Source organism: Corythoichthys intestinalis, chromosome 18, assembly GCF_030265065.1.
Source record: "Corythoichthys intestinalis isolate RoL2023-P3 chromosome 18, ASM3026506v1, whole genome shotgun sequence".
In the NCBI taxonomy this organism is placed as follows: domain Eukaryota; kingdom Metazoa; phylum Chordata; class Actinopteri; order Syngnathiformes; family Syngnathidae; genus Corythoichthys; species Corythoichthys intestinalis.
Window position 1 is genome coordinate 32,564,891 of NC_080412.1, and position 18,465 is coordinate 32,583,355.

The window sequence follows — 18,465 nt, forward strand, 5'->3', positions numbered from 1 at the left end:
TGCTGCCTCTACATTTTGGGGTCATCAACATGTTGTGCCCCCTGGCCCAAAAGTCAAACTCCGCCTATGATTGTAGCACTTTTTCATAAGAGTTGCTGTTGGAGTCCTCAAAATTTCCACGCTGCAGCGGAACACCTGAAGGCATCAGTGGCTCCCGTGGGATTGTCTCCCACCCAACTGAGATTCGCGTGGGAGTGCGTGTTCCACACAGGTCAAAAGTGCTGCCTTTTAATCTCTCTGCTCCTAGGAATCGACACGGTTGCCGTAAATGAGACCTGGAGGGAAAAAACTGTCCGTTTGCCGCCTGACTTGTATCTAAAAGTTGTTGGCGGACTGCAAGGACATGCAGCGTGAGCTCCTGTTCAAAGTGTTGGTGATCGGCGACCTGGGCGTCGGCAAGACGTCCATCATCAAGCGCTACGTGCACAGCATCTTTTCGCAGCATTACCGCGCCACCATTGGCGTCGACTTTGCCCTCAAAGTCATCCAATGGGACCACGATACCGTCGTCCGCCTGCAGCTGTGGGACATCGCAGGTGAGTCAACTTTTGGACTTGCTACATTTCAAAACGGTCAAAACGGGACAGTGCTGTCTTGAGATAGGAATTCAAGTTGCGGGCGTGCTCGTAACTCAAAACACGCCATTTTTCTCATCATTTTTCACAATCGAGGTGAATGGAAATGCCATTAGAAAAGTGTTGGATATTTTTTTTCCTAACTCATGAAATGCCATTGACAGCAATGGGCGTCCAATCCATTTCAACTTGGATGGAATGCGAATAGATATAGGACAGCATACCTGTCAACCCGAGGCCGTTGGCAATCTTACAAATAGTGACGTATGCCCTTACAAATTGGTGACTAATCTTACAAGTTCAGGGGTGAAAGTGGGAAGAATTTCTTGCCGGAACTCCCCGAAAGTCGCCACAGAGCCAGAAATTTTATTTATTTATTTTTCATTCAAAATTGTATTTTTTTCAATGATTTGCAAAATAAAAGTTAACAAAAACAGCAATAACCCCAACCTCCAGCTCCTAATTTTTATTTTCCCTCATTTCCTCACATACTAAATGCCAAATCTCAATTTTAACTACTTAGAAACATAGGATATATATTAAAATTGAAGTTAATGTAAACATTTACTTTTTTTTTTTTTTTAATAATAAAGATATAAGTAACATACATTCAGGAAAATAAGTACAAATGACTTATATGATGCAGAGTGAAAATGAATATATTTTGATGATAGCGCAAACATTGACTTTTTTAAATCATAAGGAAATGAATAAGAAGCATAACATAAGTGAACAAATATAAGTCCGAAGTGCACATTGACAGCTAAGATGTTTTGAACCTCCCCATCAAAGCAAATAAAACTATGATAAAATAAGCCTCCTCAACTCTTTCGTTGCGCTTAAAGTAGTGATGCACGATAATACATTTTTCAACCGATACCGATAACCGATAATTTCCTCCTCATTCCTACCGATAACCGATAATGTCAAGCCGATAATTCTATTAAAAGATTTATGTAAAATTTTAAACAAAAGAAAATATTACTGTGCAAAAATATAATTTATTGCTTTTTTTTTCCCAACATAAAATATGAACAAGTCGTCAATTCCAACATCTAAATAATGACATTGTCTGACATTGTGTAATGGTAAACTTTTGGCAACAATTACTTACAGAGTAAATACCTGAGTTGCACAAAAATGCCTTTAGAAGTAAGCCATTCCTAACATAACATTAATACACTGCAAAACACACTTCCTTAAAACTAGTGAGTTTTAAGTGGAAATCTATTGGAAATAAGTGAAATTATCTCCCAGCACTTCATGTGTATTTCTCTCAGATTTCTTGGAAGAAAAATAGCTAGCTGAAAATAATCTCAACAGCCTTATTTTAAGCAATACATTATTATACTTAATCCTAAAAGAAACTTGGAAGAAGAAAAGATTTTGAATATTTGTGGCTACAGAATATTATTGTTATTTCATTACAACAGGAATATGCATATTTAAATTAATAAGTGTTAATAAGTGCCAATAAGTTTAGATCATCTACTGTGACTGTAATTGAGCAGACAAATAAGTTAAATTAATTTGAAAAGTGATTGCTAATGTTATATGCTTTGTTGCACACTGTGAAAATGATTAACTCAAAAGAGCGAGATGTCATGTACCCATTCTGCAGTGCTTTGTTTACATTTGCGGCACTCACGAGTCGCGACATTCGCTTTACAGCAGCTAAACTGATAAACGGCAGTACTATTTGGATGCAGTTGGAGCTCGCATCTCCGTGCGTGTTGTTTTGTGCCTGAGTTTTGTTAAGCCGAAAATAAAGGCGGCATTACAAAGTCTGACCGCTCGTCATTTTACATACTGAATGGATTATTGACGGGTGACTTCGTTTTCTCCATGTTTAAATTATCATCTAAACACTGTGCCGTCATGATAAGCTTGCTTACTGGACATCACTTTTCCAAATGTAGTGGTGAAAATGTGATTGGCATGTTTTTCATGAAGAATGGTGGTCGTATAAACTGCATTATTTTTTTATCCAGGGCTTTGGCTCTCGGGTCATTTGGGTAAAAAAAAAAAAATCGTGTCTCGTCTCGGCGGCGGCTACGTTCGTACCGGATAATCCGCCCGCACCGGCCGGTTTGCCGCGGCGTATTCGGGGCCTGGCTCTGCTCACACGCCGTGAGGGAACACTCGAGAAACCGGGGTGTTCGCCGGAGGTCCTGAAGCCGGGGAACCGGGCTCTGCCCGCCCCGCCGATGGCGAGGCGGCGGCGGCCTGCCGGACCGGCCAGAGCGGCGGGCTCCGTCGGAAGACGGCTACTTGCCGACTATCGGTCTCCAGTCGTGCCGGTGTTTAGCCTTAGATGCGAGTTTACCACTTGCCTTGGGCTGCTTTCCCAAACAACCCGACTCTGAATCGTCACAAGCCCCTAGTTTAACTTAGTGTTTACAATAGCTTTAGCATTCCCGCTAGCAGCAGCAGCCTGGCATTCGTTCCAAAAATCTTTGTGATGCAGTTTTAAATGGATGCTGGGTTAGTGATTTTGAATGAGGACGCTTTCTTTCGGCCTCTTGGAACTTCTGCGGTACATGTTTCGCAAATGGCGAGAGCGTCGTTTTTTTAGTAACAGCCGCCATAATATTCAACTATTTCTTGTCGTGTAACTCCGCCTCCTCAACCCCTCCTCCCTCAGGGGCTTCAGAGAGGGGAGGGGTTGAGGAGGCGGCGTGCTGAATTCTTCGGTTGTGCACATTTGGAGGCTAAATCAAGTATATAATTATCGGATTACATTATCGGTTGAATTTTTTATTATCTGGATTATCTGTGTGACGTCATAATTGCCATTATCGGCCGATAATTATCGGCCACCGATATTATCGGCCACCGATATTATTGTGTATCTTTAGCTTAAAGATTTGATCCGTTTTATGTTGCATTTCCCTTATTTTGTCGCATCAATTCAACAAGCTTTTTTTTTCTTTCTTTTTTGCTGTTCCAGAAAACATGCACATTTGAACCAATCAGAGCTAACCATCTCTGCTGATCACGTTAGTATGTCGGCCAATTGAACAGATAAATGAGTCCAGGCGTTTTGCTTTGCTATGTCCATTCGCACATTGATGTGACTCATCATCGTCAGACTCACATAACTGCAGCAGCTGGGGAAACCTCTATGCCGTCCGTGGAATAAAATCAATGATAAATATTGGTGGAAACAGATTATGCTACACAAACACTTTATTATGCTTGTTGTTAACACATGTGTATGTAAATCTGATGTTGGTAGATTGTTTTCTTCTTGGAGCTGAAATGCATGTGTGGCAGCTTAGCATTTTTTTTTTACATAGCGTTTTGACACTTGCTGTCATATTTTCGGAATCAAAGCACCGTGTACCGGAACAGCATTCCGGCCCTGAATATTATACCGGAACTGCGTTCCTGACCGTTCTGGCCCACTTTCACCCCTGTACAAGTTGTATATAGCGTGCAATATGAAACAAAAATAAAACTCAAATTTTAAAATAAAATGAATTTATTGGTAATATTGTCACATATAACCTGGTGCAATCAAAGAACAATCAATATCTTCAGCTACATCATGATTACTAAAATTTAACAGTGACTTTTGTTATAATTGTATGTTGCACTTTTGACAATTTCTATCATGTCTTTTGATGGCTGCACTTCACCTCGCAATTCAGTTTGACTTGAAGGTAGTTCGTTAGTGTGTCCAATTATAAATTAAAAAAGTCAATTGATAAAATGAACTTACCGGTGCAATCTTTGAGCCAGGGAACATTTCTTTTGCTAATTCTGAGACGTGATCAGCAATAGTTGTGGGCAAATTGTGTTCGGCAACAAATTGGCAGAATAAAATCTCCGCTTTCGTCACTTTTCACTCTGCTGAGTTCATCTTTATGACCAGTGTTGTTAATCTTACTTTTAAAAAGTAATCAATTACAGTTACAAATTACTTCTCCCAAAGCGTTATTGAGTTAGTAACTCAGTTACCTGAATGTAAGAGTAATTAGTTACTTGGTAAAGTAACTGGTGTTACCTTTACTGTTTGTTTTTTTTTTTCATTAAAAAAACAACAACAACAGAGTAACCTTTGCTATGATTTGAAGTCATTTAATGTTATGAATCAACTGTTAAAAAGTTGTTAGAATTGGTCCCTTTTTTGCATTAGTTCCCTTCTGTCTACTTTCGACATGTGAAAGTTTTAAAACTGTTTCGTCGTTCATTTTGCCGATTTAGGTGTATTTTAGATTAAAAGTTACTTAGGTTTGCTAGGAAGGTTCACTACAACAGAGCCTTTCTGAGAAGTTTACTGCTTTAAAATAGCGGCTGTTTACTAACATCATTTCGCATGTAGTTCTATATGCATGTGATATCTAGGCATAGATTGTAGGCTGTCGGCTATAGTCAGGAAATATTGGAGCCACCTAGCCTAGCATCGCGTTTGCCACAGCGTCACAACAAACACTCTTCTCTCTCCGTGTCTCTGACTTTTCTCGCGTCATTCAACCAATGTAGTAACCCATAGTAACGCAAATTGTCTCGTTGCCAAAACGGTGACAAAATCCGAACAGAGAAAAAAAACCGTAATGCACGAAAAACGTACAGATTTTGAACGTACGGCGTACTCATTTACAAATCAGTGCTCACTTGTACAAATTACGCCGAAACCATACAACTTGACAGGTATGGGACAGTGGCAGACCAAATTCCCCCGAGTAGACCGTCCGAAGGGGGGGGGTTGCAAGTTGAAAATTATTCGCGGGCCCCTACTCAAGACCAGAGGTGGGTCGAGTAGCCAAAAATTTTACTCAAGTAAGAGTAGCGTTACTTCAAAAATAATATTACTCAAGTAATAATAAAAGAAGTCATCCAAAAAATGCAATCAAGTACAAGTAAAAAAGTATCCGTTGAAAATAATACATTAATGAGTAACATTTTGAGTTACTGCTTATTTTTGTTTGATTTTTTTTTTTTTTTAAACAATGGTATTTTTTTTTCTCTCAGCACAAATGCATCCATATGAACTGTTGTTGTAATGATACTGTACAATAAACCATTACATAACCACATTAAGCCAAAGGGGGAAAAATCATTAAATTAAAGAGAGAAACAAAACCTTAATGAAGCATTATTCGTCCAAAGAGCATGAGTGCCCTGCCCTCTAGTGGAGAAAATACAGTGGGGCAAATAAGTATGTAGTCAACCACCAATTGTGCAAGATCTCTTACTTGAAAAGATTAGAGAGGCCTGTAATTGTCAACATGGGTAAACCTCAACCATGAGAGACAGAATGTGGGAAAAAATACAGAAAATCACATTGCTTGATTTTTAAAGAAATTATTTCCAAATTACAGTGGAAAATAAGTATTTGATCACCTACAAACAAGCAAGCTTTCTGGCTGTCAAAGAGGTCTAACTTCTTCTAAAGAGGCTCCACTCGTTACCTGTATTAATGGCACCTGTTTTAACTCATTATCGGTATAAGAGACACCTGTCCACAATCTCACTCAGTTACACTCCAAACTCCACTATGGCCAAGACCAAAGAGCTGTCGAAGGACACCAGAGACAAAATTGTAGACCTGCACCAGGCTGGGAAGACTGAATCTGCAATAGGTAAAACGCTTGGTGTAAAGAAATCAACTGTGGAAGCAATTATTAGAAAATGAAAGACATACAAGACCACTGACAATCTCTCTCGATCTGGGGCTCAATGCAAGATCTCACCCCGTGGCGTCAAAATGATAACAAGAACGGTGAGCAAAAATCCCAGAACCACACGGGGGCACCTAGTGAATGACCTACAGAGAGCTGGGACCACAGTAACAAGGCTACTATCAGTAACACAATGCGCCGCCAGGGACTCAAATCCTGCACTGCCAGACGTGTCCCCCTGCTGAAGAAAGTACACGTCCAGGCCCGTCTGCGGTTCGCTAGAGCAGGGGTTCCCAACCTATTCCACTAAGGCACACTGTGGGTGCAGGATTTCATTCTTACCAAACAAGATGACAACACTTTTTCCCCAATCTGGTGTTTTACAAGTGCAATCAGTTGATTGCAGTCAGGTGTGGCTTGTTTTAGCAGAAGCCTCATTGGTTCAACTGTCTCTGCTGGATCGGCTGGAACAAAAACCAGGACCCACAGTGTGCCTTGAGGACTGGGTTGAAAACCCCTGCGCTAGAGAGCATTTGGATGATCCAGAAAAGGACTGGGAGAATGTGTTATGGTCAGATGAAACCAAAATAAAACTTTTTGGTAGAAACACAGCTTCTCATGTTTGGAGGAGAAAGAACACTGAATTGCATCTGATGAACACCATACCCACTGTGAAGCATGGGGATGGAAACATCATGCTTAGGGGCCGTTTTTTTGCAAAGGGACCAGGACGACTGATCTGTGTAAAGGAAAGAATGAATGGGGCCATGTATCGAGAGATTTTGAGTGAAAATCTCCTTCCGTCAGCAAGGGCATTGAAGATGAGACGTGGCTGGGTCTTTCAGCATGACAATGATCCCAAACACACAGCCAGGGCAACAAAGGACTGGCTTCGTAAGAAGCATTTCAAGGTCCAGGAGTGGCCTAGCCAGTCTCCAGATCTCAACCCCGTAGAAAATCTGTGGAGGGAGTTGAAAATCCGCGTTGCCCAACGACAGCCCCAAAACATCACTGCTCTAGAGGTGATCTGCATTGAGGAATGGGCCAAAATACCAGTAACAGTGTGTGAAAAGCTTGTGAAGAGTTACAGAAAATGTTTGGCCTCCATTATTGCCAACAAAGGGCACTGTACATAACAAAGTATTGAGATGAACTTTTGGTATTGACCAAATGCTTATTTTCCACCATGATTTGCAAATAAATTCTTTAAAAATTCAAACAATGTGATTTTTTTTTTTCCACATTCTGTCTCTCATGGTTGAGGTTTACCCATTTTGACAATTACAGGCCTCTCTAATATTTTCAAGTGGGAGAACTTGCACAATTAGTGGTTGACTAAATACTTATTTGCCCCACTGTATCATCTAACATATCGGTGAAAATGCAACAATAACAAAAAAAATACAATTAAGCGATAGTTATGGGGTAGATATCCGTGACTTTTTTACAGACACCATTTTTTTCATTGTGACGTCATTTGTTTAAAAGTTTAAAATATGCGAGTGAATAATTTTTTAAAGTTTTTTTTTTTTTTTTTTTAAACAAAATATTAGACTTCAACTACGGATTCTAAGCTAAAAATGATAGACATTTTGAATAATAAATACAATTAATTACCTTCGTTTTATGGCTAGGTTGAATCAAAGAGCACTCCATGTCCCTGACCCAGCATTGAATATGCAAGAATGGATTACTAATTACCACTGACGTAAATGTTTCATTTTTATTTTCTGCAAATATGCAAAAAAATTAAATATGAACTTTTAATTAGGTACTGCATTTCACTCTTTTCGTTTTTTTCCCCCCAAATGATATACTTAATGATCGATTGGCCTCTGTTGAATAGAATCAGTTATATTACCACCTTTTATAAACTCTAGGACGTCACTGAACTAATTCAAGTATTTTATTCCACAGCAAAAATCACCTTTCTACTGTATTTTATACTAACATTATCAATGCTATCTGGATGGAAGTGTCCAAGTAACTTACTGAGAAACTCTGTATGTGTTCTATTGCCTCTCCCCGAGCCTGTCATTTGTTGCCTGCTTGCGGAATTTGGCCAGCGACTCCCATGCGGAAAACGTCAGTCACATGATGACCTGCCGTGGACTCAAAACAGGCATAAGCCAACAAATGTTTTTTTTAAATTCCCTCGCCCTGTTCCGGGGTCAAACGGTTGCCTTCGGGAAAACTCGACGAAGCGTAGGAGCTATGATTTAATCCTGTTCATAAGGATAACAGCTATTCAAAAAAAAAAAAAAAAAAAAAAACACACACAATTGAATAGATTTACAAAACCCTGTTTTTGAGCTATTAAAATGAACACTCAAAAACTTTTCCCGCCATTATTGTATCATCTATACAACTCAAATGATTCTACAAACAGACGTGTTCACATTTCACCTTAAGCAGACAATTATGCACCATTTGCAGTGGGGCAAATAAGTATTTAGTCAACCATTAATTGTGCAAGTTCTCCCACTTGAAAACATTAGAGAGGCCTGTAATTGTCAACATGGGTAAACCTCAACCATGAGAGACAGAATGTGGAGGAAAAAAGAAACAGAAAATCAGGTTGTTTGATTTTTAAAGAATTTATTTGCAAATCATGGTGCAAAATAAGTACAGTATTTGGTCAATACCAAAAGTTCATCGAAATACTTTGTTATGTACCCTTTGTTGGCAATAACGGAGGCCAAACGTTTTCTGTAACTCTTCACAAGCTTTTCACACACTGTTGCTGGTATTTTGGCCCATTCCTCCATGCAGATCTCCTCTAGAGCTGTGATGTTTTGGGGCTGTCGATGGGCAACACGGACTTTCAACTCCCTCCACCGTTTTTTTATGGGGTTGGGAACTGGAGACTGGCTAGGCCACTCCAGGACCTTGAAGTGCTTCTTACGAAGCCACTCCTTTGTTGCCCTGGCTGTGTGTTTGGGATCATTGTCATGCTGAAAGACCCGGCCACGTCTCATCTTCAATGCCCTTGCTGATGGAAGGAGATTTTCACTCAAAACCTCTCGATACATGGCCCCATTCATTCTTTCCTTTACACTGATCAGTCATCCTGGTCCCTTTGCAGAAAAACAGCCTCAAAGCATGATGTTTCCACCCCCATGATTCACAGTGGGTATGGTGTTCTTCGGATGCAATTCAGTATTCTTTCTCCTCCAAACACGAGAACCATTTTTTCTACCAAAAAAATCTATTTTGCTTTCATCTGACCATAACACATTCTCCCAGTCCTCTTCTGGATCCTCCAAATGCTCTCTAGCGAACCGCAGACGGGCCTGGATGTGTACTTACTTCAGCAGGGGGGACCCACCTGGCAGTGCAGGATTTGAGTCCCTGACGGCGCATTGTGTTACTGATAGTAGCTTTTGTTACTGTGGTCCCAGCTCTCTGTAGATCATTAACTAGGTCCCCCCGTGTGGTTCTGGGATTTTTGCTCACCGTTCTTGTTATCATTTTGACGCCACGGGGGTGAGATCTTGAATGGAGCCCCAGATCGAGGGAGATTGTTGGGTCTAAAACACCTTCTTCAATTTAGCTGTTGACCCAGAGCGAGGTGACAAAGGCAGGACACAAGGAGGCAGGAGACAGAGAGTAGACTTTTACCAAGCTGCAGTTTGGGGAGAGGTCTGAGATCGGGCAACGTGACTAAGAGCATCTCATCGAAGTCTCTCTCAGAGCTCCCCGCGCTGCTGACTTTTATTGAGGGCTTGTTGCTGGGCAGAATATAGTTACAACACTGTTGTCCAACGTGGCAGTTTCGATCAGGCAAGTTCCTTATTCTAGTCATTGATTAAATTAACAGTCACACTCATTGATTAAATTAGCAGTCACTCTTGAGCGAGTAAGATAACTTTGTTTTGAACACACATTTGCACTCGAAGTAGCTTGGTGGAAAAGTACTGAGACGTTGTGTGATGACTCAACATATGTGTGTGTATCTATTTATCAGCAGAATGTGAGCAATTGCCGGTAATAAAAATGTAAGCACATGATTATGAACTAAAACTGTATTCTTCATAATAGCTTGGGAGAGCACGTATAATAGCTGTGGGAGAGCAAACTTGTATAACGCGCAGAGTATAATGGTCATACAATCAAGCATATCTTACAGAGATTATCAGTGGTCTTGTATGTCTTCCATTTTCTAATAATTGCTCCTACAGTTGATTTCTTTACACCAAGCGTTTTACCTATTGCAGATTCAGTCTTCCCAGCCTGGTGCAGGTCTACAATTTTGTCTCTGTTGTCCTTCGACAGCTCTTTGGTCTTGGCCATAGTGGAGTTTGGAGTGTGACTGACTGAAGTTGTGGACAGGTGTCTTTTATACCGATATTGAGTTAAAACAGGTGCCATTAATACAGGTAACGAGTGGAGCCTCGTTAGACCTCGTTAGAAGAAGTTAGACCTCTTTGACAGCCAGAACTCTTGCTTGTTTGTAGGTGTCCAAATACTTATTTTCCACTCTAATTTGGAAATAAATTCTTTAAAAATCAAACAATGTGATTTTGCTTTTTTTTCCCACATTCTGTCTCCCATGGTTAAGGTTTACCCATGTTGACAATTACAGGCCTCTCTAATCTTTTCAAGTCGGAGAACTTACACAATTTTTGGTTAACTAAATACTTATTTGCCCCACTGCACGTCATGAATAGTTTACACTTGACTGTGTCCTAGGACAGGAGCGCTACGGCAACATGACGCGTGTCTACTACCGGGAGGCGGTGGGCGCGCTGGTGGTCTTCGACTGCACACGAGCGTCCACTTTTGATGCCGTACTCAAGTGGAAGGACGACCTGGACTCCAAGGTCATTGCTTCAGCGACAGTTGCTAATAAACCAAAACTGACTTCTGTTCTTTTATGCCAAGGGATCCCCAACCGACAGGCTGGGGACAGGTACTGATCCGTGGTTGTTTGGTATCGGGCCGCAGAGAAATAATAAATATAGCGGTACCTCTACACAGGCCCGGAGTGACTAATCGGGAGCTTCTGGACGATTCCAGAAGGGCCGGCCGGCCAGATGGGCCGGTCCGGGTTTTATTAAAAAAAAAAAAAAATTACACTGTTATCATTTTTTGTTTGGTATTTATTTGTGACAGTGTCACTGAGTATAACTTACATTCTGTTACCGCTGTCCCTGTGGGCCGTCTTAAAAAAAAAATTTTAAAAAAAACAGTATTTTTTTCCCAGACTCATCCTCACGTGTGCAGACGAAAAATACAGCATGCAGCTCCGCCCCCTAATTGTAGTCTGTATTGAGCCAAATTAGCTGCTAACTCGGTGCTCGGATGGATAAAAAGAGCAAGGGTGGCGCTGAAAAATAAGAATTAAAAAGAAAAGCACTCGTGAAAGAATCGGCAAAATGCGCAAAAATAGCTAATTTTTTTCATGCAACGACCTTGCTGCCTCAAACTACAGAGGATTACAACGAAAGTGGTAAGGCCAGATGGCGAATAAAATGCAACTTGCACCGTGTGATACGACAATATGTAATTGTGGAAACTTTGGCTTCTTGTAGCACCTCACAAGGGATATGTAGCAGCAAGCATTAGCCATAATGAACACACCACAGGTGCAGAGCTGGAAGGTAAGATTGCCATGTCGTTCAGCGAGTTAACATTAGAATTAATATAATCGATTACGTGGCGTTTTTAAAGTGGAAATGGAAAATGGATAATAGTATCATTGGAAGTTGTTACAATGTGCAATACGTATTCTTTATTTTTCATATTGTTATGTTGCTATGTTTGTTTTATCTGTAAGCACTCATTTTGTTAATATTTGATGTTGCAGAAAAGGTCTTATTGATTCATTTATTTTAGGGCTGTCAAAATTATCGGGTTAACGGGCGGTAATTAATTTTTTAAATGAATCACGTTAAAATATTTGACGCAATTAATACACATGCCCTGCTCAGACAGATTTAAATGACAGTACAATGACATGCCCACTTGTTAATTGTGTTTTATGGAGTTTTGCCGCCCTCTGCTGGCGCTTGGGTGTGACTGATTTTATAGGATTCAGCACCCATGAGCATTGTGTAAGTAATTATTGACATCAACAATGGCGGGCTACTAGTTTATTTTTTGATTGAAAATTTTACAAATTTTATTAAAACGAAAACATTAAGAGGGGTTTTAAAATAAAATTTCTATAACTTTAACTTTAACTAACATTTATCTTTTAAGAACTACAAGTCTTTCTATCCATGGATCGCTTTAACAGAATGTTCATAATGTTAATGCCATCTTGTTGATTTATTGTTATAATAAACAAATACAGTCCTTATGTACCTTATGTTGAATGTTTATATCCATCTTGTGTCTTATCTTTCCATTCCAACAATAATTTACAGAAAAATATGGCATATTTTATAGATGGTTTGAATTGCGATTAATTACGATTAATTTTTAAGCTGTAATTAACTTGATCAAAAATTTTAATCGTTTGACTGGCCTAATTTATTTTTCAAATGTATCATTTAATATAGTTTTTTTTTTTTTTTTAAATCCATTTTTAAATTTGTTCAAAATATGTTGTGTTGCACTTGTTAAAATAGAGCCACCTTGTTAAACAACCATTACCTGCACTGAATTGGAATACACAGAATTACAGTACACGGCTTTAGAGAACACTGAACTTAACACATGTATGCATAATGACATAATTTTAAATGAGTGGGCCGGTCTGAGGCATGAAATTCCAGGGCCGAAAATGAGTCCCACTCCGGCCCTGCCTCTACATATACTACTTACTCACCAGTTCCTGGAATAAGTCAAAATACTCGTATGTCGAGCAGGTCCCCCAAGGTCTGGAATTGGCCCTTCTCCACAATCTTTCTCAGGGTGCGGTCACCTCTTCTGGTTGTGCAGCTTTTCCTGGCACACTTTTCTCTTCCCAGAGACTTCCCTCTGAGGTGCCTTGATACAGCACTCTGAGAACAACCTATTCGCTCAGAAATTTCTTTCTGTGTCTTAGCCTCTTGCTTGAGGGTGTCAATGATGGCTTCTGGACAGCAGTCAGGTCGGCAGTCTTGCCCATGATTGTGGTTTTGAGTAATGAACCAGGCTGGGAGTTTTTAAAAGGCTCAGGAATCTTTGGCAGAGGTTTTGAGTTAATTCGTTGATTCAGATGATTAGGTTAGTAGCTTCTTTAGAGTACCTTTTCATGATATGCTAATTTTTTGAGATAGGGATTTTTGTTTTTTCTTGACTTTTTGCCAAAATCATCAGTATTAAAACAATAAAAGGCTTGAACTACTTCAGTGGTGTGTATTGAATCTAAAATATATGAAAGTCTAATGTTTATCAGTACATTACAGAAAATAATGAACTTTATCACAATATGCTAATTTTTTGAGAAGGACCAGTAATTGAGTGGCACATCCCTCCAGTCCCCGACTGGAAGTACCCCGTCCCCCATTTGCTGAGGTGTGCTGCCCCGCAGCAGCTAACGTTACTGTTTACATGAATGACGCTGGGCTGCTACTGAGGCGTGTAAACCAAGTAATGGCGGCAACCACCAGAGGCCACCACAACTCGGATTAGTCAATATGTATTAAGGAACAACTCATCAGCAAGCTATCCAATAACCTGATAATGATTCTGATTATTTGATTCAAGTGTGTTAAAGAAGGGAGACGTGGAAAGCAGACTGGAGAACTGAAGTTGGTGACCCCGTGCTCATGTTGATCATTCATTAGTTAATACTGCACTGGACTTGAACTCATACTATGAGGAAAAAATGTTTGCATGCAATTTATATTGGGCAGAAAATTTGTTCAATGTTTAATGAGCAAATTGTTGATAAAAAAAACAGTTGCCATTCAAATGTTTCTCTTGTGTGAAATGACTTTAGGCTTTAGGGTAAAACAAACCTTGTCTACAATAGTAATAATTAGGTTGATTTTTTAATTAACATTTATTAAAAACAAAAAACATTCAGTATAATATACAATACAAATAAGGAGTAAATAATACTCAATTTTAATAGGTATTAAGTAGAGATGTCCCGATCGATTGGCATCCCGATTGATCGGGTCCGATCACGTCATTTTCAAAGTATCGGAATCGGCAAAAAAATATCGGACATGCCTTTTTTTTTATATATATATTTTTTTTAATTAAATCGTTTTCTAATTGTATTTAATGTTACAGACATAATATGTTACACTCATCCAGAATCTTTAGTTTAGGCTTAAGGTAGGTTATCAAATTTATCCCGTTAACGGCGGTAATTATTTTTATTTTTTAAATTTATCACATTAAAATATTTAACGCAATTAACGCATGCGCTGTACGACCCACTCACGCATTGTCACGTTCCATCTGTAATGGCGCCGTTTTACCTATATATAGAGCTAAATGGCAGCTTTAAATGAATAGAGTGAATTATGGCAGCCTTTGGAGCCATTTTTTAATTGGCTAAAGCCTTACAATCCCTCTCCCTATGATTAGAAATATCGTGGAAGCAATGTGGGGAAGAAAGGTAGTAGCTGATCTTTTTCTTAACACCCTATCTTATTTCCCAACACAGAGAAGATATATCAATTGGTGCCACTACGCACAGTCATGGTTGCACTTCCCATCATGCATTTGGGCAGAACAGATAAATGGCTACAGTATCATTTACTGAAAGCCCAACAAATACACTAGATGGCAATATTTAGTCACAATTTACAAAGTCACATTTATCCTTTAAGAATTACAAGTCTTTCGATCCGTGGATCCCTCTCACAGAAAGAATGTTAATAATGTAAATGCCATCTTGAGGATTTATTGTCATAATAAACAAATACATGTATGTTGAATGTATATATTCGTCCGAGTTTAATTCATTTTTTTCTTAATGCATTGCCAAAATGTATATGATCGGGAAAATTATCAGGAATGATTGGAATTGAATCAGGAGCAAAAAAAAAAAGCAATCGGATCGGGAAATATCAGGATCGGCAGATACTCAAACTAAAACAATCGGGATCAGATCGGGAGCAAAAAAAAACATGATCGGAACAACCCTAATCCTAACATAAACGAACAAATATAAGTCCAAAGTGCACATTGACAGCTAACATGCTCTGAACCTCCCCATCAGAGCAAATAAAACTAAATATGATAAGCCTCTTCAACTCTTTCATTGCTCTTAAAGATTAGATCCATTTTATGTTGCATTGCCCTTTTTTTGTTTCATGAATTCAACAATTTTTTTTTTTTTTTTTTTTTGCTGTTCCAGAAAACATGCACATTTGAACCAATCAGAGCTAAGTATTACTGCTGATTGCATGTCAGTATGTCAGCCTCTTGAACGGATAAATGAGTCCAGGTGTTTTGCTTTGCTGCGTGCATTCGCACATTGATGTGACTGATCATCGTCAAACTCAGATAACTGCAGCAGCTAAGGAAACTTCCATGTTACGTGGAATATAATAAATAATATTGGTGGAAACGGATTATGCTACACAAGCACTTTATTATGCTTGTTGTTAACACTTGTGTATGTAAATCTGATGTTGGTAAATTTGTTTTCTTCTTGGAGATGAAATGCATGTGTGGCAGCTAAGCATTTTTTTTAATATAGCGTTTTGACAGTTGACATCATATTTTTGGAATCAAACTGTACCAGAACAGCATTCCGTCCCTGAATCTTATACCGGAACTGCGTTTTGGCCCTGAATCTTATACCGGAACTGCGTTCCTGACCGTTCTGGCCCACTTTCACCCCTGCTTATGCTATGTTTTTTTTTTTTTAAATTCCCTGTTTTGTGATTCAACCCACGGCCTTTTAGAGACAGACAGTTCTCTGACTGGAGTTTCAATACCGTTAAATATCTTTCAATCCCGTCTTTTTGAAGGTCACATTGAACAACGGGAAGCCGGTTCCAGCAGTCCTCTTAGCTAACAAGGCTGACCAAGCAGCGAGCCAGCATCCCAGATTGGATGCCTTCTGCAGGGATAACGGCTTCGTGGGCTGGTTCCAGACCTCAGCCAAGGTATACCCTTGTTTTACCGTGTTTACAGAGTGATAAATGCCTGCTTTTCCCACCTTAGGAAAACAGCAACATCGAGGAGGCGGCTCACTGCCTGGTGGAGAATGTCCTGAGCAACGATGAGAGCACCCCCGTCGAGAGAGAGCCCACCACCCTGGTCCTGTCGGGATACGCCAACGCCACCAAGGAGCACCTCGGCTGCTCGTCGTGTCCCAAATGACCATTCGTACCCTGGCCAATAGACAAGCAGGATGTGGACGCAGTTAAGGGACTTTAACAACTAGTTCGAAAAAGAATCAACCATTTTAATTAGGGGTGGAAACTTCTGGGTACTGTAGATATATATTGCATTTTATTCACATAAACATATATCCATTCATTTCACATCATTGCACATAGTCATTCTTTGTTCTCAAGGACAAAGACTCTTGCTCAAGGTCGTGAGCAAGGAGTTCTCCTCTGATAAAGCTTTCCAATGTTTTTTATCTAATGGGTTGGCACTAGGCTAATGCTTGAGAAATCGACTAATATAAACTGTATGAACTTGAAAGTCAGGGCAGATCCACTCGGGAGCGACTCGTGGTGCTTCCGGGGGCGAATCCGTCCTGGCTGGACGGCGTTCCCTTTTTTCTTTTCTCACTAAATGTACACTCGGTATTTTCTTTTTGTTCCTGAATTGTGTGTTGTCATCTCCTGTTCGTCAAGGGAATTAAAGAACCTGTTAAAAGAAATATCGACTTTTTCTTTCAGTACCTCACGATACGATTTGTGATACAAGGCTCAGGATCACAATAATCTCACGATATGGTGAAACAACATGGGACAGGAAAGCATTTCTACGATATTCTTTCCATCCTTTTGCTGTTAATTGGAATGAGTTTGTCACTATTAGACGTTCAGTGCGTTCATAAGCGGAGTTTAAGCCCCCTGGTGGCCGAAAAGTGTCATTGCATATAATTGACTTTCCTATATATATAAAAGTTGTACAGCAATAAAGCAAACAACAAAAATGAATGAAATGAACAAAAAAAAAAAAAATTTTTATCATGGGTCAAAATAAATGTTTTCGAACAGGTCATGTGACTAGCACCTTAGATGGCCATTTGCTTTGAATATTATTTTTTTTTAAAAATTAGGGGAGGGCAATTTTATTTTTCAAATGATTTTTTTTTTTGTTTCACAGATGTCCTACCCATTATATGGCCCAAACACAAAAAGGATTGCTAAAATCAAAGAAAACTTTTAAAAATTAAAAATCAAGTGTTCAAATGCAAATATTTGAGTCTTAAATATTTTTTCACATTCAAAAACTTTTTCTATGATTGAAATTTTTCGTTTTTTGATTGAAGTAATTTTTTGTTTGAAAATTAGGGCTGTTAAAATTATCGCGTTAAAGGGCGGTAATTAATTTTTTAAATTAATCACGTTAAAATATTTGACGCAATTAACGCACAAATGCCCCGCTCAAACAGATTAAAAGGACAGCACAGTGAAAGGTGTACTTGAGTTTTGCCGCCCTCTGCTGGCGCTTGGGTGCGACTGATTTTATAGGCTTCAGCACCCATGAGCATTGTGTAAGTAATTATTGACATCAAGAATGGCGGGCTACTACTTTATTTTTTGATTGAAATTTTTACAAATTTTATTAACACGAAAACATGAAGAGGGGTTTTAATATAAAATTTCTATAACTTGTACTGACATTTATCTTTTAAGAACTACAAGTCTTTCTATCCATGGATCGCTTTAGCAGAATGTTAATAATGGTAATGTCATCTTGTTGATGTATTGTTATAATAAACAAATACAGTCCTTATGTACCGCATGTTGAATATATATATATCCATCTTGTGTCTTATCTTTCCATTCCAACAATACTTTACAGAAAAATATGGCATATTTTATAGATGGTTTGAATTGCGATTAATTGCGATTAATTACGATTAATTAATTTTTAAGCTGTAATTAACTCGATTAAAATTTTTAATCCTTTGACAGCCCTACTATATGTATAAAAGTTGTACAGCAATAAAGGAAACAACAAAAATGAATGAAATAAACAAAAAAAATGTTATAATGGGTCAAAAAAATGTTTTCGAACAGATCATGTGACTAGCACCTTAGACAGCCATTTGCTTTGAATATTATTAAAAAAAAAAAAAAAAAAATTAGGGGAGGGCAATTTTATTTTTCAAATGATTTTTTTTCTTTGTTTCACAAATGTCCTACCCATTATATGGCCCAAACACAAAAAGGATTGCT

The 18,465-nt window shown here is 39.0% G+C and overlaps 1 protein-coding gene across 1 annotated transcript; it reads left to right on the forward strand.

The window, feature by feature from the left end:
* The first annotated feature begins 274 nt into the window (after positions 1-274).
* Positions 275-17,026, forward strand: rab38c (RAB38c, member of RAS oncogene family). Its single transcript, XM_057820113.1, has 4 exons — positions 275-536; positions 10,895-11,025; positions 16,069-16,206; positions 16,265-17,026. The coding sequence occupies exons 1-4, from the start codon at positions 344-346 to the stop codon at positions 16,421-16,423; spliced, it is 621 nt and encodes a 206-aa protein (XP_057676096.1). The 5' UTR covers positions 275-343; the 3' UTR covers positions 16,424-17,026.
* Positions 17,027-18,465: the final 1,439 nt, after the last annotated feature.

Coding starts and splice junctions, on each gene's coding strand:
- rab38c (XM_057820113.1), top strand. CDS start 344: ATGCAGCGTGAGCTCCTGTTCAAAGTGTTGGTGATCGGCGACCTGGGC. Junction 11,026..16,068: donor AGGACGACCTGGACTCCAAG/GTCATTGCTTCA, acceptor GTCTTTTTGAAG/GTCACATTGAACAACGGGAA. Junction 16,207..16,264: donor GGTTCCAGACCTCAGCCAAG/GTATACCCTTGT, acceptor TTCCCACCTTAG/GAAAACAGCAACATCGAGGA.